The sequence below is a fragment of the Panicum hallii genome, chromosome 3 (genome assembly GCF_002211085.1).
Source record: "Panicum hallii strain FIL2 chromosome 3, PHallii_v3.1, whole genome shotgun sequence".
NCBI lineage: Eukaryota > Viridiplantae > Streptophyta > Magnoliopsida > Poales > Poaceae > Panicum > Panicum hallii.
This window is the reverse complement of record NC_038044.1, coordinates 2,245,658-2,265,484: the sequence shown is the minus strand read 5'-3', so window position 1 is coordinate 2,265,484 and position 19,827 is coordinate 2,245,658. Positions and strand designations below refer to the sequence as shown.

At 51.9% G+C, this 19,827-nt stretch overlaps 1 protein-coding gene and 1 non-coding gene across 5 annotated transcripts; one reads left to right on the top strand and one right to left on the bottom strand.

Moving 5' to 3' along the window:
• Nucleotides 1-9,853: 9,853 nt before the first annotated feature.
• LOC112885871 lies at nucleotides 9,854-15,563 on the bottom strand. 4 transcript variants are annotated; one of them, XM_025951554.1, is made up of 8 exons: nucleotides 15,342-15,563; nucleotides 14,663-14,785; nucleotides 14,388-14,581; nucleotides 14,152-14,208; nucleotides 11,481-11,535; nucleotides 11,218-11,378; nucleotides 10,972-11,113; nucleotides 9,854-10,453 (listed from the first exon to the last, which is right to left on the bottom strand). In XM_025951554.1, the coding sequence occupies exons 2-8, from the start codon at nucleotides 14,775-14,777 to the stop codon at nucleotides 10,113-10,115; spliced, it is 1,065 nt and encodes a 354-aa protein (XP_025807339.1). In that variant the 5' UTR covers nucleotides 14,778-14,785; nucleotides 15,342-15,563; the 3' UTR covers nucleotides 9,854-10,112. The 4 variants fall into 4 exon arrangements, with proteins under 4 accessions (XP_025807339.1, XP_025807340.1, XP_025807337.1 ...); XM_025951555.1 differs by having other exon boundaries at nucleotides 14,388-14,627; nucleotides 14,736-14,785; XM_025951552.1 differs by having other exon boundaries at nucleotides 14,388-14,785.
• Nucleotides 15,564-16,598: 1,035 nt separating this feature from the next.
• On the top strand, nucleotides 16,599-16,754 carry LOC112888190. The gene has a single exon (XR_003227733.1). It is a non-coding gene; the product is annotated as a 5.8S ribosomal RNA (ribosomal RNA).
• The last annotated feature ends 3,073 nt before the right edge of the window (nucleotides 16,755-19,827 follow it).

Here is a 19,827-nt window from a genome sequence, read left to right as displayed (position 1 = left end):
GACACGGCTCTGATACCAATCTGTCACACCCGATTTATAAGAACATAAATCGAGCAATCATATATGCGCCAGGATCAAGTCACGCATATATACAACAGATTATCAAGATATCACAACACATGTCACGAATAACATGAATATAAATCGTAGATAAATCAATAAATGAATTGTTTATTACAACCGAATCAAGAATCGGTTCAAGAGTGCGGAAGCGTAAAAGAGATACATGAAGAGCTGGGCGCCACAGGGACGTCGACTGGGAGACAAACGCCTAGAAGTCGTCGAAGCCGCTGACGTAGTCCTCCACGTTGCCGGGCACTGAGCAGCAGTCGAAGATATCCAAAATAGAACAGAAGAGTGGAGAGGCAAGTGTGAGTACAAACTCGTACTCAACAAGTATAACACGAGCATGAGGCTCTAAGGTTAGCTGACTCAACTGCATTAGCTTTTAGTCTTGGCAAATTTTATTAAAACTAATTACTACAAGTGGATGAGTTACCATAACCCGAATTGCATAAGAATTAATCAATATTAATTAGGAACTACTGAGAACTATCCCACCAAAACCACCCGGGGAACCGCCCTCGTCAAAGGTTGATAACCCCACTAATCAGACGGAGGATCTGGGCCGCTCATGACTGTGAGCACAGCTGATATAGAGAGTGTAAAACTGATATATCAGCTGTGCTCACAGTCATGAGCGGCCCAGATCCTCCGTCTGATTAGTGGGGTTATCAACCTTTGACGAGGGCGGTTCCCCGGGTGGTTTTGGTGGGATAGTTCTCAGTAGTTCCTAATTAATATTGATTAATTCTTATGCAATTCGGGTTATGGTAACTCATCCACTTGTAGTAATTAGTTTTAATAAAATTTGCCAAGACTAAAAGCTAATGCAGTTGAGTCAGCTAACCTTAGAGCCTCATGCTCGTGTTATACTTGTTGAGTACGAGTTTGTACTCACACTTGCCTCTCCACTCTTCTGTTCTATTTTGGATATCTTCGACTGCTGCTCAGTGCCCGGCAACGTGGAGGACTACGTCAGCGGCTTCGACGACTTCTAGGCGTTTGTCTCCCAGTCGACGTCCCTGTGGCGCCCAGCTCTTCATGTATCTCTTTTACGCTTCCGCACTCTTGAACCGATTCTTGATTCGGTTGTAATAAACAATTCATTTATTGATTTATCTACGATTTATATTCATGTTATTCGTGACATGTGTTGTGATATCTTGATAATCTGTTGTATATATGCGTGACTTGATCCTGGCGCATATATGATTGCTCGATTTATGTTCTTATAAATCGGGTGTGACATCCCTACTACGCACGAACCGTTGGTGGTAGCGCCGGAGTGCTTGGTTGTATCGTGTGTTTCGGACTGCTGCTCGCCATCTACGCTCGTCGACGAGGTCCACGTCTTGGCGACGCTGTTGTTCCTGCGAATCCTCATCAAAAGACTGGACTCGTAGGGAGCCGATGGTGATCTCCGGGGGAAGGCACGCTTCGGCCCCGTAGACCAGGAAGAAAGGGGTTTCCCCTGTTGCCCGGCTGGGTGTGGTCCGGTTCCCCCACAACACGCTCGGAAGTTCATCAATCCACCTTGCGCCATGCTTCTCAAGATCGCAGTAGGTCCGGATCTTGAGCCCTCTGAGGATCTCAGCGTTGGCCCGCTCAACTTGGCCATTGCTCCTGGGATGCGCCACTGAGGCGAAACAGAGCTGGATGCCAATGTCCTCACAGTACTTCTGGAAGTATTGGCTCGTGAACTGAGTCCCATTATTAGTAATAACCCGGTTCGGGACCCCGAACCGGCACACAATTGATCTGAGGAAAGCAGTTGCTGACGCCTCGGTGATGTTGACCACTGGGGTTGCCTCCGGCCACTTGGTGAATTTGTCAATGGCAACATAGAGGTACCGGTACCCGCCGACGGCCCTAGGGAAAGGTCCCAAGATATCCAACCCCCATACGGCAAAGGGCCAAGAGGGAGGAATCATCTGCAGTGCTTGAGCTGGAGTGTGTATCTGCCTTGCATGGAACTGGCACGCTTTGTAGGACCTTACCAACTCAGCTGCATCCTGGAGAGCTGTCGGCCAGTAAAAGCCATGCCGAAAGGCTTTACCGACCAGCGTGCGGGATGAAGAATGACTTCCGCACTCACCTCCATGGATCTCCACGAGCAAGTCGCGGCCCTCTTCCTGGGTGATGCACCGCATGAGGATGCCGTTGGCGCCACGGCGGTAGAGATCCCCTTCTACCAGCGTGTAACGCTTAGCCATCCGGACAATGCGCTCAGCAGATGCTTGGTCTTCAAGAAGGAAATTATCTTTCAGGTAGTCCCGGACCTTAGAGATCCATGCATCGGGACCTTCCTGAGAAACCGGGCGTGGCTCCCTGAGGTCTTCAGGACCCTCAAGGGAGCACACGACCCTTGGCGGACTCCACGGATGGAGCGCCGCTGGGACCGCTAGCTTCGAGGTGCTAGTCCGACCCCCTTCGCCCAGGTCGGCAGGCTGGGCGGAAGGCTTCAACAGACGCCTCTGGAAGACGCCCTCAGGCACAGGTGCCTGAGTCGATGCACTCGCGGAGAGAGCATCAGCTGCTGAGTTGCCTTCGCGTGGAACATGTTGTAGTTCCAGCACATCGAAGTCCTTCTCCAGCCTCTTCACATGAATGAGGTAGGCTGCGAGCTGGGGGTTGTTGCAGCAACACTCCCCCCGGACTTGCCTGATGACGAGTTGGGAGTCCCCTTTGACCAGGAGCTCCCGGACCCCCAGGGACAGAGCCGCCGTGAGCCCAAAGATTAAGACCTCATACTCCGCCATGTTGTTGGTGGCCTCAAAATCGAGGTGCACCATGTACTTCAACTGCTCGCCATGTGGGTCGATGAGGATCACGCCAGCTCCTGCCCTCTTGCTGCGGGCGGACCCGTCAAAGAAGAGGGTCCAGTGGGGTCCCGTGAACACCGGAGCCCTGACTTCCAGCCGTGTGGGGTCCGACCCATGGTCCGGACCCCCTGGGACGCTTGGTGCTGGTGTCCACTCCGCCACGAAGTCAGCAAGGACCTGACTCTTGACGGCGTGACGCGGCTGGAAGTCGAGTTGAAATCCAGCGAGCTCAACTGCCCACTTGGCGATATTGCCTGTGGCGTTAGAGTTGTGAAGGATGGCCGTCAAAGGATAGGAGGTCACCACCACAATCTTGTGGGCCTGAAAATAATGACGGAGTTTCCTGGACGCAACGAGTATAGCATAAAGGAGCTTATGCGTTTCAGGATACCTGGCCTTTGCTTCGTGAAGGACCTCACTGACATAGTAGACCGGTTTCTGGACAGCCCTGAGCCTGCCAGGTGGACTGGATCCTTCAACTTGAGCTGGGGTCTCGTTGGACCCCAGGTCGCTTGGTGCCTCCCCGGGTGGGGAGCCGGCCGAACCCTCCGAAGTAGGGCCGGTTGTTGGAGTGGTGGAGGCCGGACCTCCCTCTCCTGCAGGAGGGTCCGCGGGGGCCCCCTGCGGGAGATGTTCAGACCTCTCGATGACCAGCACCATGCTGATCACTTCGGCCGTCGCTGCAAGATAGAGAAACAGTGTCTTACCTGGGTCCAGTGCCACCAGGACCGGCAAGGAGGTGAGGTACTGCTTCATCTCCTGGAAGGCACGTTCTGCCTCTTCAGTCCATGCGAATGGACCGGACCCCCTCATCAACTTGAAGAAGGGGAGTGCCCTCTCCGCCAGCCTCGAAATGAAACGGCTGAGGGCTGCAAGGGACCCCGTTAGCCTCTGTACATCCTTGAGGCGCGCAGGGGGCCTCATTGCCTCGATCGCCCGGACCTTATCCGGGTTGGCCTCGATCCCCCGGTGGGAGACCAGGAAACCAAGGAGCTTCCCCGCCGATACGCCGAAGACGCATTTCTCGGGGTTAAGCTTGGTGGAGGTTGCTCGTAGCTTGTCAAAGACTTGAGCTAAATTTTCTAAGAGGGAATTTGACTCTCTAGTTTTGACAACGATGTCATCAACATACACCTCAACTATATCTCTAACCAAATCACCTAAAGTGATGTTCATTGCACGAGCAAAGGTGGGTAGAGCGTTAAGCAATCCATAAGGCATCACTATATAACAATAAAGACCATCCACTGTTACAAAAGCTGTATGCTTCCTATCATCACCAGCCATTTTGATTTGATGAAAACCAGAATAGGCATCTATGAAGGACAGCAAATCACACTCGAAGGTGGAGTCTACAATCTGATCTATACGCAGAAGTGGATAAGGGTCTTTTGGACATGCCTTATTAAGATTGGTGTAGTCGATGCACATCCGAAGCTTCCCGTTTGCCTTTGGGACCACGACAGGGTTGGCCAACCACACTGGGTGGTAGACCTCCTCGATGAAGCCAGCCTGTAGCAGTTTGCGGACCTCTTCACGGATGAAGTTTTGCCGCTCAATGGACTGCTTGCGTGGCTTCTGCCGGACCGGCCTGGCATCGGGGTGGATCTTCAGATGATGCTCAATCACCTCCCTAGGGATCCTGGGCATCTATGACGGTTCCCAGGCGAACACGTCAACATTTGCCCGGAGGAAGGCGATGAGCGCGCTTTCCTATTTCTCTACTAGGTTGCCACCGATGCGGGTGGTCTGGGAGGTCTCCGCTCCAACCTGGACGGTCTTCACGGGAACATCGTCCGTATCGGACGGACGGACCTTGGGTGCCTTGGCCGGAGCCTTGGCACGCGAGGTGGAGGGGTCGGACCCCTGGGTGCCAGCTGCAGGGGTAAGCCCTATTGCCAGCGCATGGAGCTTTTCGACCGCCATGACGGCAGCGGCCCGGTCGCTCTGGACGGTGAGGACACCTGCCGGAGAAGGCATCTTCAGGACCAGATACCCGTAATGGGCAATGGCCATGAACCGGTACAGGGCCGGTCTACCAATGATGGCGTTGAAGGGGAGATTAACTTCTGCCACCTCGAACTGCACGTTCTCGGTACGGAAATTGACCTCCGTCCCAAATGTAATCGGTAGGGAGATGGTCCCCACCGGGTACACTGGGTCCGGGCCCACTCCAGAGAATGGGTGCGAAGGTTTCAGCTTGGACTCCGGGATCTGCAGGTGCTTGAATGCTGCATAGCTGATGACGCTGAGGCCTGCACCTCCGTCGATCAGCACGTGGTGGAGGCGGACGTTGGCGATGGTGGGAGCCGTGACGAGCGGTAGCACACCAGCGCCCGCCATGTTCTCCGGGCAGTCCGATGGCCCGAAGGAGATGGTGATGTTCTTCCATCGCTAGTGGGGCACTGCCTTTGGCGTCGTCGGCTTCACCGAGAGGACCTCTCGATGAAGGGTTGTAATGTCCCGCCGAGAGACGAGGTCCGCGCTGCCGCCGTACATGACGTACAGCTTCTTGCGGCGCTCGTCACACCCGGACTCGGAGTCGGACTGTTGGAAGAGACCCTTGAGGTCTTTGTTGGGGGTTTGATACCCCAACTCCCTCTCCGTCGCGGCCGCATCGGCGTCGGAGACCTTCTCCTTGCCGGACCGCCGTGGAGGGGAGGTGCCTTCCCTTGAGGCTTGGTCGCGCCTCTTGCTGAGGCGCTCCGCGAGCTTCTGGATCTCACGGCACTCAGTGGCACTGTGGCGAGCCCTAGGATGGACAGGGCACGACCCGGGGTCGGTGCGCTATTGTCGTGGGCGCTTGCCATGGGAGTTCTGGCCCCCGGCCGTCGCAGCTGCAACGGCCGGACCCCCGATTCGTGACTTGTCGAAGCCACGGTTCTTCTTGTTCTTCTTCTTGCCGCTGCCAGGAGCAGCGACACTGGGCCCACTCGTCTGTGCGGGTCCTGCCTGGGTTGCGGAGTGCCATGCATGGCCTTCTGCAGCCCTAGCACATTTGTCCGCCAAAGCGAACAAGGTGGTGACGGTCTCCACCTGGTGGGTCGCCAGCTTCTCTAGCATCTTCTCGTCTCGGACCCCCTGGCGGAAAGCCGTGATAATAGATGCATCAGAGATTCGTGGTATGGTTCCACGTACCTTGGTGAAGCGGGAGATGAAGGCCCGGAGGGTTTCTCCGGGCTGCTGCCTCACAGCGTGAAGGTGGGCCTCCACACCGTGCTGCTGGTACGCACTGGCGAAGTTCACCGTGAACTGCGCGCAGAGCTCTCCCCAGGACTGGATGGTCCCTGGGGTGAGGTTCATGAGCCAAGTCCAGGCCGGCCCGGTCAAGGCTACATGAAAGTAACTTGCCATGACGGCTTCGTTACCTCCAGCCGCCGTGATAGCGGTGATGTAGACCTGCAAGAATTCTGACGGGTTGGAGGACCCATCATACATTTCCGGCAGGTGAGGCCGAAACTTGGACGGCCAGGCCACCGCGCGAAGGTGGTCTGCGAGCGCTGCGCAGCCCACACCCGACACCGGTGCCTGAGCGGGTTCCTTCGGCCTAGTCACAGCCGCATCGAGCTCGGGCGCCAGAACCCGACCCCCAATGTTGAGGCGTCGGTTGCGCGCTCGCTCGATGGAGATCCTGGCGTCCTCTCCTGCATGTCTGCGGTTGAGCTCTACCCGGAGGTCTTCGGTCCGTGCACTCCTCACCGATGGTGAGTGCACCGAGCCGGATGCGCCGCCCTGACGACGACGCAGCCTGGACACAGATCCCCCTGCCGATCCTGGGGAAGCCTGTGCCAGGTTGAGGAGGCGGTCGACATCGTCACGCCACTGCCTGTGCGCGTCTGGCGACGCCGCCTCACCAGGAGGGTTGTGGAGCAACTCCCTGGCTGCCATGAGGGGCCCACTCGGTGCGGGCGTCGATTGGGCCACCGAGGTCCGCTCTGCTGCACACTGTGGAGCAGCACGCGGAGCCGCCCTGGAGGCGGGACGACGTGAAGCGTGTGGCGTCGTGGACGCCACTTCTTCTCCAATCAAGAGGTCGTGATGACCATTTTCCTGTGCCATCGTGGCCTTGAGCTTCGACCTAGCACCAAACCTAAGCCCCTACCTGGCGCGCCAAATGTCGGAGGAATTCTCCAGCCGGGTGGCGGAAAGCACCCGCCTAATCCTAGTTAAGGATGGGTTTGGATGAGACTTAGGAGCGCTCGATCGATGGACAGATGAACGCAGGAAGGACACAAAGATTTAGAGTGGTTCGGGCCGCCAGAGCGTAATACCCTACGTCCACTTTGGTGTTGTATTGGCTGCGTGAGCCTGAATGGAAAGCAGCATAAGCTTGTGTGTGTGCAACCTGGAACCTTTTCTCTAACGAGTACACTCTCCCTTTTATTTAGTCCCGTGTACACATAGGCCATCCGGGACCGCTGCTGCAGGGGGGCGATGCGCCGCTTCAGGAAGTCGCCCAGCACCATCATGGAAGTCAGGCCGCTCCTTGCCAGCTTCTTGATCCGGTACAGTACCGGGTCGAGTTCCGCTGGTATTGTTGGCCTGGCCTTCCAGGTGCTCCGGTCGCTCTGGAGACCCTCCGTTGGCAGCTCCAGGCGGTCGTGGGGCTCGACGGCCGCGATGACCCAGCCTTCACGCCAGTCCTCCCACTTGGAGCTGGAGAAGGCGGCGATGTAGGAGCCCGTCATCCCGTGCCGAAGCTGGAAGTAATAAGCGCCAATCTCGCCGCGCTTCTTCCCGGTCCCAACCAGGGAGTAGAAATGTTTGAAGATGGTGGTGCAGGGGCGCACCCCCACGAACATCTCCATAAGGTGGGCGAAGACCGCCACGAGGAGGACGGAGTGGGTGGTGAGATGATGAAGTTGGAGTCCGAACTCCTACAGGAGCAGGAGGAAGAAGGAGGAGATCGGAGGAACCAACCCGCACATAATGTACGAATTGAAAAGGACGAACTCCCCCGCCGCAAGGTCGCGGAGGGAAATCTTGCCAGCCCTGACCTTCCCGGCGTACGCCGGCGCGGTCCACCCCAGAAGGCGCCGCACCGCGTCCAACTGATCCTGGCTCTGGAAGCGGCGTGGGAAAGGAAGCGAAGCCATGGTGATTGTTGGGAGTGGATTGCGAAGGAGCAGGGGAGAGAAGGGAGCCGAGCGCAAGGAAGCCGATCACGAAAAGGGATGCGGAGGCGAAGGGGCGCTGCGGCGTCTGTTGTTGGCAAGAGCGAAAAGGTAGCCGTTCCCTTCGGCGCATACCTTTTATGCAAAAGCTGTTGCCTTCTCGCATTCCACGACGACCGAGGAGAAGTCGAACGGTTGCCACCGCCAGCTCCCCCTCTCCTCACACTCTATGACCGGTGGGCTCGGGCCCACCAGTCATCAGCATGGGTGCAGGAGGATCAGGGGGGGGGGGGGAGAAGAAGGGCGGAGACCGAACCGCCCGAGCCGCACGACGGGCTCGAATAAGACAAGAACCTGAACCGTCTGGCGCGCACGGTGCGCGCGGAGGACGGGCCCCTCGGGGATCCCGCTATGGGCGAAAGGACATCCATGCCCTTCCCCGGCGGGAACGAGTTGTACACCCGGCGCGGTGCTGGGATCTGGCCCCACCTGCGGGTTCATCCCTCTCCCGAGGTGGGCCCGGGGGCCTCTGTCGGTACATACGGACAGCGGTACCTCCTGCTAGGGTGTCCAGACCCTTGGCATTTCACAATCCGAAGTCTCCCCCATGCCCCCAGGTAGGAGGGCAGGTAAGGTATACGGAGTGCAATGGTGAATATAGGAAGTGAAAAGAAAAGAAAAAAAAGGAAAGCTGAAGAGAATAGGGCCTAAACCGCTGCGCGGTGATGGCTGTGCGTGCTGAACAGGCGCCATTAGTCTGCCTACACATTGGCTGAATGTGTTGCATTGATTGGCAATCAGCATGGGCTTGCTTATTTGGGTGTAGGGCGTGTTTGGTTCGGAGTTGGGCAGTGCTGCCTAGCCCAGGCATCCGATTTCGGTCACGTGAGGCTGGGATCGCTGCCTGGCCGGCGAGCTGCCTGCGAGGGCTCGATCCAAACACACCCATAATGTGGCACAGTGTTAGTATGGCATAAGGATTCAATTCAGTTTGTTTTTGGAGTTGGGGGTTCAGTTTGTTTTTGGAGTTGGGGGTTGTTGCAGGCCTTTGGCAATGTCTACTACTCGCATAGGTGTGCCACACTAGCAAAAGCAAAGAAGGATAGGAGGCCGCTGAAGATCAGCACTGGTGACTAGGACTTAGCTGCCCTTGAATCAGTTTCCATACTTTCAGTTTCCATAATTTCAGCAGTTTTGAGAAATATTTCTTCAGCAAAGATTGTAAGGTAGTATCTATATTTAAACAGCAAGCAATTGCCATCAAACTCTACTCTTACCTCTCTTCTCTAAAGCAACACGTGCTGCAGCCCAGGCTGGCACGTCAAGATGTCGACACCTACCCATCATGGCGCCATCGGAGCCACCTCTACCTCTTCGCCCAGGCACCCGTCTCTTCCAAGCAGCCCACAACAGGAATAGGGGTAAGTTGCTGTAGCATGAACTTGTTTTAAATTTGCTCTAAAAATTTTAAGGTGATAAAATGGGCTCTCTTGTGATTGATAGCTTATAACCTACAAAGCAGGTTAGCAACGGACCAAACGTGAAATCCCAATATCTAGCCGTGGGGGTAAAACAGGCGCCCCTGTGAACAATCATAAATCTTATGAGGTCGTAGTGCTTAGCTTGTAACATGAAAAAGCAACTATATCGTGTTGTAAGCTTGCTTAACGTGAGAGATGTTCTTAGTGTTGATTTAACTTGAGAAATGTTTTTAGTGTTGATTTATTATTCCAACTGTATCGTGTTGTAAGCTTGCTTAACTTGAGAGATGTTCTGATCGTTGATTTATCATTCTAACATGATATTGTTTGCCTAATTTGTAAAAAGTCCGCTGGCAGCCGACGGGTAGGGCGATTGTTAATGGCACAATGAATTATGAATAGAGTAATGCATTATTAGACATTGATTAGGGTAGAGATGTCTGACTATGGATCAACAGAAGGACTAAACCTACCTAATTCCACTACTGGATCATACTACATGAGATCGCATTTCCAGCCAAACGACAAAAGTAAGCTCTGACAGGTACAGGCACAATGCACATTCCAACGCTCAACAAAATATTGCATTCCCGTCCCATTGCACAGGCCGGACGCGCACGACAGGCAGCGAGCTACAGGTCCCTCGCCGTCTCCACTGCGACTTCCTCGTTGAGCCTCTCCATTGTCAGCTGCTTGTACACGGCGCCCAGCGCCATCACCACCGCCGTGTCCGAGGACCCAGCCGGCGGAGATGCCACACCCAACGCGTCACTCAATAGCTCCAACACAGCATCCACGACCATGCCGGCACTGGCGTTGCCCGCCTTCGCCTGCTGCACCAGACGCCCGGCCGCCTGCTGCACCAACTCCTCAACTGTTGAGGCCCAGCCAGCACCTGCTACAACAGAGCCTGCAGTCCTCAGCCTCTTCGGGATCGAGCCACCCAGAGGGTCGGTCACTGCAGCACCGCTCTCTTCACCAGGGGAGGCAGAGTTAGGGTTTACAATTCCAGTAGAAAAACATTCAGACTTCACCGACAATTCCAGTAGAAAAACATTCAGACTTCACCGATAAAGAAAAATTTAGAAATATCAGAAATATCATATCAAATTCAAACAAATTCAATTTAAAAAATGACAGGATTTCCCTAAAATACATCTCGAAGCCATCATACATGACAATTGCATATAACAACAAAGAAATAAGACTAAATATCACAACAATGTCATTTATTTTTGTTATTGCAGGTTGTAGAAGCCATTAACCATATTCAGTACCTATTAATATCAAAGGAAGAAAGCTGTCCTTTCCACTTAAGGACTAAAATTGCTACTTCCAAGTTGCATCAGAGGACCTATTGCCACTAAGCCAATTCTAGAAAGGCTTACCTGTTTTATTAACCACCCATTTGCCAGCTCTACAACTAAAATTGCTACTTCCAAGTTGCATCAGAGCACCTATTGCCACTAAGCCAATTCTAGAAAGGCTTACCTGTTTTACTAACCACCCATTTGCCAGCTCCACTGGATGACTGCTTATCCTGGGTAGATTGCATCTCATCAGCACCAGTTATGGACTTTTTGATTCCCTGTTCAAGCACTCCACTCTCCAGGGAACAAACAGGCACAGCCGGCTGCAAGGAAGTTTCAGACAAATGCATTCAACTCAATGTTGATCACAGAGACTCTAGGCTCTAATAATTCTTGCGGCTACTGGGAGACCAGGCTGTGGATATACCTCACGCACACTTGTAGGAGTCCTGGGATCCTTGTCCACTGCCGCAGCTTCCTGGCTGCTCTGCATGGACACATTCTGCTCTGGAAGCTCCCAGGAACAAGTAAGATCAGACCCAACTGAGTGGAGGCAACCTGTCATGGAGCCATCTCTCATTTCATGGACTGAAAAGAGAAGTAGATAGACATTCACAGAAAAAAAATGAGAATTTAGATAGCATTATGCACTGAAGTAGCATGCAGATTCAGATTGCTGCCAACACTTACCTCTCAGAAGGTCTTTGCGCACAGATTCAGTATGCTCTGCATTGGTTTTGATGGCCTGCATAATTTAACAGTATTTTTAATTGATAATGACAACATGAGTAGTTGGGTGCTGCACCAAAAGAACAGATTATATCTCAAAAAAAAAAGGAACACGTTATATCTCAAAAAAAACATTATGAATGAGTTGTGTCTTACAACAAGAACATGCTTGTAGCATGGTGGGAAGTCCTCCAGTTGTGAGGCTACCATCCAGGGTTCAAACCCAGGTTATCGGAAAAAAAAAAGGCCCCTCACTGTGTTCCCCAAAAGTATTTGACTCAACCTGTGGCAACGGTGTCCCTGTAGGGGCAAGAGCCTGCTTCCGGGTGCCTTTTCTCAACTTTTCAAACAATGCCTTCTGGATGTCTCTCTCCTTGGGTTGAGATTTTTATTCTCCTTTTTAGTTCTCTTTCAACAGTGAAACACAGATTGAGCGACAAACAACAGAGTTATTCTTTCCATCCTGGTTGTAGGGCAGGCGAGTTAGGGGATGTTATGGCTGTGGGGAGATGTGGAGAGGTGAAACAAGGAACCAGCCAAGAAATCAACAATATTAAGGAGAGGATTATAAAGATGATGATGGTGCAGACCCTTGAAGCGCAGATCTGATGAATAGAGAAGATGAGCTGGGAGAACATGACCTTGAGGACCAAATCGAGAAGAGAGCAGGGGGTTAAGAGAAAGAGGGGGTGAAAATGACTATTATGGACAGAAAGATAAGAGGAGAAAATCAAGCTGCTATAGATGGATGGGTCCAGCAACTGCAGGCAGAGAGGCGGTGTGCTTCGTTTGCAGTGGTACTGGACATCAACATGGCCAATGCCCTAACCCTCCCTTATGTTACAATTGCAAATGTAGTGGGCATAAAGCAATGTTTTGCCCTGCCAAGAAGGGATTGAGGAACTGTTGTTTTGGTATACCTGGAGCAGGTTTCTTTAGTATCCATATACCAACTGACAAAGGCAAGGGAAGGAAAAAAAGCAGGGCCATATTGCCTTTGGTCTAAAATTCAGAGTTATTCTTTTTAAAACTGAAATGTACACTTTTAAATTATTTTTAAGAACGTGTAAAGTTAACTAATGCACTGATTGCTGTAGTATAAATGGCGTTGGATGATTTGGATCATTATGCAACTGCAGCTAATAGCATCACACATCCAGAATGCTTCCAAAGTAAAATCCAGCAATATAAAGGAAAACATTCCAGGCAAAATGTAACTGATGGCATATACAAAAAGTATAGGAGAACGAAAACAAGAGTAATCTAATTGGAAAAAACCACACAGTGTTTCAAGTAAATAAGGCAGCAAAACTTTTATAACGTCAGTGTCTGATTACCAAAAAATATACACCAGCGGCACATAAAAGAATTTGATATTACTATAGCACGGTAGCATAGGCTTAATAAGCTCATATGATTCCCACGACCACACCATACAATTTAAACTCTGTAGAATGGTACAAGGCAATAGCCAATTAGAAACTGTGGAAGAAGAGTTTATGATCCAGAAAACTAATGCAGAAATATGTACTGCTTGGTTGGCACCGAAAGTAGAAATTAAAATGTGTGCTGCTAGGAACATGGGCAGCTGGCACTGGTACTGTCAAACTCAAATTCAAATAAAAGTGTCTGTTACCATTCAAGTTATATTCAGAAATAAATGTGCCTCTATTCCTCATGCAAGCAGCAGTGAGAAGGGGAAAAGGTACTAATAAAAAAGTGCTCCTCGAACTCACAGAAATTAAGCATGATGGAAGGCTAAATTAATCAATAAACCTGATGGGTATTCAATGGATTGACAATTTTTAGAGGCTCCAGAGAAATGATTATCAGCCACCACAAGTACTAATTTCTCCTAAAAAATTGAAACGACAAAAAATCATGTATGCAAACCAATCTGTTACAGGAGAACATATACGCATTGCAGCCCGATGAAATCTAAATGCAAATGAACAGGTCCGTACTTCCTCCCAACCAACTTGGAGACGATTTACTGGCTCCAATGTTGAGAATCACCAAGATCAACCAGGCAAGTAGAAATCAACACCGCCATGCATCAGTCCAAGAGCTAGCAATGTTCAAAACTGCAGAAATCAGAGGACAAACAAGGAAAAGTTCTCTCCCTAGTTTTAGACTGAATCCAGCAGTAACCTAGTAGAGAACCCTCTCAGGTGCAATGCTTCCAAATCAGTTAAGGAATTCGAAAAAGGTAAGTAGCGGAAAACCCTACCAAATCCATGTGTACTGTCCAAGCAATCCATATGAACAGCCAAACTTATCCATACATTAGAGGGTGTTTCGTGAAGAATGGGGGACCACATGCAATTTGAGGAACCTAGAAACTACTCCACATGCTTTGAACTGAATGAGAACCATTGGAGGCAGAAACTATCAGAGACCAGAGGGACCCCAAAACCCCACTGCCCAAGCACCAAGTGCACTAGAATCTGCACACTTAACTCGTGAAACTGAGACAAGATCCACCAACACCCCCGCAAATGCAGAACAACTCAATACGCAAGCATGGCGATGCTCAAATCAACCCTAATTTGAACGAAGAAGCCCACGGTGAAACCTTGAGGCCTTGTGCAAACACCAGTCAGAAACCTCTGGACGACATCTCTGGACTTACTTGAGGAAGCAAATTTTGTTCCGTGATCTCCGCCTCCTTTGTCTTCTGAGCCAGCACCTGCATCGGAGCCGCACAACTGCATTAAGGGCACAAACATGCCTACAAGCAAAGGATGCAAAGCACCTGCAGACCATTTCACCAGGTCTGCATTGCACACGCAGCGGACGTGTGTGCAGGGGAAGAGGGAGTGGGGAGAGGAGGGTGGTAGTGGTGCGGGATTTGGGGGTACTTTGCACCTGTAATGTCGCTGTGCCCTGGGCAGCATCGCCTTGCCCATCATCTACAGTAAGTTCTTGCATAGTATTTGTGCTCTGGGCAGCATTGGCTTGTCCATCATCTGCTCTTACTTCTTGCATCTGTAATATTGCAGTGCTCCGGGCAGCATTGGCTTGTCCATCATATGCTCCAAGTTCTTGCATCTGTAATGTCCCTGTGCACTGGGCAGCTTCAGCTTGTCCATCATCTGCAACGAACTCCTGTTTAAGAAATGTTATGCTCTGAGCAGCATCACCTTGTCCATAAGCAAGATGCTCTCCTTCAAAATCATCCTCGTCACTAATCAAGTCAACATATTGTGCAACCACCTTATCATCATCACTGGACAGGTCAATAAAGTCCACTATCATTGCTTAACCTGAAACAGCAAAAGGACGTGAGCAATGGAGCACAGCAGATTCTAAAGTACTCCCATGACGTGATAGCCCCAGATACTAACAGTAAAAAAAAAGACCATAATATCTTGAAAATAAATAAATTCGACAAAAAGCAACACCAATTTTGCTGAAAACTGAAGAGTGCTTTTAATGAACAAACTAAACATGCCGAGTTGCAGCTATGCAGCAGAGAGCAACACGACGATCTGCTACTGCCGGACCTAACAGATCAGATCATACGAGCCTAGCTGCAAATCACTGAGGTTCTGTCAGGCGGAAGGCTGAACTAAAACCAGGAATGACTGCTATTGCAGCTGTTCTGACCAACGGAAACCAAGAAATGAAAAGATAAGCTGCTGCTAAAAAGATCAGACAAGCTGAGTTGCTGCTGCTGCAATCGAACTACAGAACAAAACAGCCAAGAGAAATACGAAGGTAAAGAAAACAAATTGGTCTAGCTGGGTTGCAGCTACCGAGCTCAGACCCTGCCGGTCATGGATGGGTGGGCAGTGGATGGAGCCGTGGATGTAAGCTCACCTTCGGTGGGCATTGGACGAAGCCGTTGGGGATGGCGGTCGTCGTAGTCCACGCCAGTCGCCAAGATGGAGGTCGCCTTAGAGGGGAGGGAGGAGGACGATGCGAAGGCTGCCCTCGCGCTGGGAAGGGGAGCGACGGGCGGATTCGAGGAGCAGCAGCGGGTGGATCTGAGGAGGGTTGAGCAGAGGGAGAGAGAGAGGTGAACAGTCGGGCGTGGTAGGGTTTAGGGAGTGGCTGGCGACGGGATATTATTCAAAGCACAGAGCATCTTAGCCGTCTAATTCGATCCAACGGCTAGAAGCGACGTGCGTTCTGATTTGGGCTGTGTGGGCCAAATCAGTTAGATGGGCCAAAACAGGTCTTGTCTCATGCTGCCGTACCTTCACTGTTTAATGTTTTTCTTTTTCTTATTTATTTTAAGACTTGCAAAAACAAATATCATATATACCCCAATACAATTTTTACATGTAATAGACTACGGTTGTCAGGTAGGAGAGTTTGAATAATTTTCTAACAAAATTACTATTATCTATAATTTAAATGAATTTATGTGTGCTTATTGGAAGTAATTCCAGATTGAACTACATGTATCTCAAATAATATTTTAAAAAATTCCATAAAAATATGTTGCTTAGAGTTGGTAACAGAGGTATACTACGGTTGGTAACAGGTCTGTGATGCCCTTAGATGTTCTGGGCCGCACGCGCGCTACACTGATGTATTCAACGAGTATATAGCCTTGGCCGACAGGCCCGGGTAATCTTGGGAAATTTCATCGTGATGGGGATAGATTATTGCAATTGTTGGTCTTCAACGAGGAATGCCTAGTAAGCGCGAGTCATCAGCTCGCGTTGACTACGTCCCTGCCCTTTGTACACACCGCCCGTCGCTCCTACCGATTGAATGGTCCGGTGAAGTGTTCGGATCGCGGCGACGGAGGCGGTTCGCCGCCCCCGACGTCGCGAGAAGTCCATTGAACCTTATCATTTAGAGGAAGGAGAAGTCGTAACAAGGTTTCCGTAGGTGAACCTGCGGAAGGATCATTGTTGTGACCCTTAAACAAAACAGACCGTGAACGTGTCATCCATGTCGTCGGGCTACTGTCCGACCAAGGCCCCTTGCCTTCATTTTGTTGGACGGGGGCCGCCAAAGAACCCACGGCGCCGAAGGCGTCAAGGAACACTGATATTGCCTTGCTCGGGGTCATTCTCGGCTTGCCGCGCATGCCCCGTGCAATGTTGCTATCCTAATCCACACGACTCTCGGCAACGGATATCTCGGCTCTCGCATCGATGAAGAACGTAGCAAAATGCGATACCTGGTGTGAATTGCAGAATCCCGCGAACCATTGAGTTTTTGAACGCAAGTTGCGTTCGAGGCCTTCTGGTTGAGGGCACGCCTGCCTGGGCGTCACGCCAAAAGACACTCCTGTCGGTATTTAACCGGCTGCCCACCGAGGGATATACCCAAGGTGGTAAGTTTTGGGTGAGGAGACGCCGAGATCAGGAACTCGAAGATGCAAGGAACACAAGACTTAGACAGGTTCGGGCCGCACGGAGCGTAACACCCTACGTCCTGTATGGTTTGTATTGCCTTCTGTGTAGAATGACCTAATGATCTTCTGTTTTGAGGGGGGTCCTTGACCTCCCTTATATATCCGAGAGGCCAGGGTTACAAAGGTGCTAACCAACCTCCGTTGAGGGATCATACCAGAACATATCTCGAGTAGATCCTCTCTGTGTTGGTTAGCTCTATCTCCTATTTAAACGGGATAAATAAGAGATAAACAAAATGAATAAGAGATAAGACGGACTTAATCTCTTAAACCTCTTTTAGACTACGCTACATGCCCAGCCCGGTAGCCCCGGGTCTGACAAGCCCCCGAGCTCTTCGTAGCTGAGTACTGCAGGCTTATCGAGTACTTCGAAGCAGTCTTCGACTTCTTCTGAAGCTTCGTCTTGAAATCCTTCTTCGAGTACTTTCTTGGCTGCATCGAAGCTATGAGGTGCTCATGCCCCGAATTTTATTTCTGCCATGGTGTGCGATTTGAAAAATCGCACTCCATACGGAGTAGCCCCCGAGCCTTAGGTTGAATCGAAGAATCAGGCTGAGGGTCCCATTAACCTGAAATCTCACCTATCCTTCAAAGAAATTTGAAAAATAAGTAGTCGATGCCACGTACCCCGCAGCCCCCGAGCCTTGAATCCAAATCCCACAAAATTGGAGATAAGGGTCCAAAAATCGTGGCACACAGGCTAGACGATGACACTTTAAGGAGGAGACCAAAGTGATGATACAAATGATGTAATTAGACCGAAGATTCGAAAAACCCCTTCTTTCGGGCTAATTAGCCCTGAAAAAATGATTAATCAAACATTCAATCCAATCAGATCAAATGACCCCTCACTTTCGGAATATTCCACAGAACGACTCTTGGACTTCGGAACAGTAACTTTTCCCCATCCCGCTGGTTACTTAACCCCGCGGCCATAGGAGGGAAAATTGTGCTTTCAGTCCACATTCCACCAAAAGCCGCCAAAAACCCCAATCTGAGCCAAGCGCCGCCGCCAAACCCTCCAAAGGGATCTTCCTGCTCCAACCTCCCCGCCCCTCCCCCCGTAGCCCCCGAGCATCTCGTGGCTAGCGCGTCGGAGATGGCGCCGAAGAAGTCGGAGATCGAGGGGAAGAAGAAAGCAGCGGAACCATCAACCGAGGAATGGACACACAGTAAGTGCTCCCTTAGCAATCTGAACAAACTGGTTTCCGAGGGGTTGCTGCAAGAGAAAAACCTTGTTAACTGGCGCCCCTCTTTCCGTGAACCTTTCCCCATGGAGAATGTCGATGAGATCGTCACATTCTTCCATTTTGCCGAACGGGGATTAGCCCTCCCCTCTTGTTCCTTCTTCCGTGGCCTGCTTTATTATTACGGGCTTGAACTCCATCACCTCAACCCTAATTCCATCTGCCATATTTCCATTTTTATCCATTTCTGCGAAGCATTCCTCGGAATCGAACCCCACTGGGATCTATTCCGCTATTTCTTCCGCGTCAAGCCCCAGCCAACCACGAACAAACTTGCCGTAATAGGGGGCGCCGGCATCCAACTGCGGCAACGGACCGGCGAGAAATACCTTTCATACAAATTCCCCTCAAACCTTCCTGGATGGAAAAACCAGTGGTTTTATATTGAGAATCATGCCCCACAACTTCCGATGAAGTCGAACAAACCACCGGTGGTGAGGGGAGAATGGGTCCTTGAACCCCGTGGCATGGACATGATTCAAGTCAAAGAGCTGCTGGAGGCCATCGAGGCCCAGAAGAAGGAGGGAGTGACCGGCGCCTCCGTCATGTTCTCGTTTTACAAGCGCCGCGTCCAACCCATCCAGCAGCGATGTAATCTGGGCTTCGAGTACACCGGCCCCGCTGACCCTTCTCGCATGTGCACAGAAGAGGTGCCAGACGAAGTCGCGCTTCAGCGAGTTCAGCGGGTGCTGCTAGACGTGAACGCCGTGCCGTATGTGCCCACCTTGTTCTCCGCGCAAAATCCGCCCCAGCCGGTGAGTATTCGACTTCTTTCACTGAAGAATTCTGCTACTGCACCGGTACTAAACTGTAAAACCTTATGCAGGGGCACTCGGAGCTGTACTGCAGCTACCCGCCGCAGCCGGACCTCCCCCGAGCTTATCACCTCCTCCCTTCCGCAGCCGTGGCGACCAAGAAGGCTCGCCTTGCTGCGGCGCAAAACCGCAACGAGTCCGCAGAATGCGTGAGCGCGCAGGCGGGGGAGGAGGCCGAAGAAGGACCGCGCCCGGCTGCCGCCATTGCCACCAAGACGACTCGCCCTGCTGCGGTTCAAGGCAGCGGCGAGTCCTCCGAGTGCGTGGACTCGCCGGCGAGTGAGGGGACCGGAGGGGAGCCGCGCCGGGACAACTCCTCCGACCAGAGCGTGGAGTTGGCCGGCGCTCTGCCGCCGGTGCCAAAGGGCCAGCGCCAGGTGCGCAAACGCAAGGCCCAAGAGGTCGAGTCCTCCAGGTACGAGATTGCTGATTTGTTCAGTTGCAAAGTTTCCACGATGCCGAGTACTGACAGCGTCCCCTTGCAGTCTCCCTGCTTTGCCAGCCGGGGCTGAACCCGAGGGGGTGGAGGCAGCTCCTTCTGCCGCCGCGGCGGTGACAATCGCCGTGGCGGGGACCCTTCCATCAGCTGACCAGGCCTCCCCATCAGCAACAGGCGTTCCCCGACGGGCCTGGCGGGTGAAGAAGGCTGCCAAGAAGAAGTCGACGCTGTAAGTTTTCTGTCGATCAGTTGAAGGTCCTGCTCGTGCCCACTTGGATGACAATGTTGTCGGTGTCACCAGGGCTGCGAGCGCCGTGCAACTCCAGCTGGAACCAGGCACAGCTGCGGCGCCTGCCTCGACTGCTGCAGCCCCCGAGGCCCCGGCGCCTGAGAGAACGGTAGCCGCAGAGGTGACCCCTGAAGCGGAAGC

Bases quoted from the DNA above. Each gene is read 5' to 3' on its own strand.
- LOC112885871 (XM_025951552.1), bottom strand. From the start codon at position 14,777: ATGATAGTGGACTTTATTGACCTGTCCAGTGATGATGATAAGGTGGTT. The intron at 11,536-14,151 runs GTAAGTCCAGAG...TAAATTATGCAG, and splicing joins AACAAAATTTGCTTCCTCAA to GCCATCAAAACCAATGCAGA. The intron at 11,114-11,217 runs GTATATCCACAG...ACTTCCTTGCAG, and splicing joins CTCCTACAAGTGTGCGTGAG to CCGGCTGTGCCTGTTTGTTC.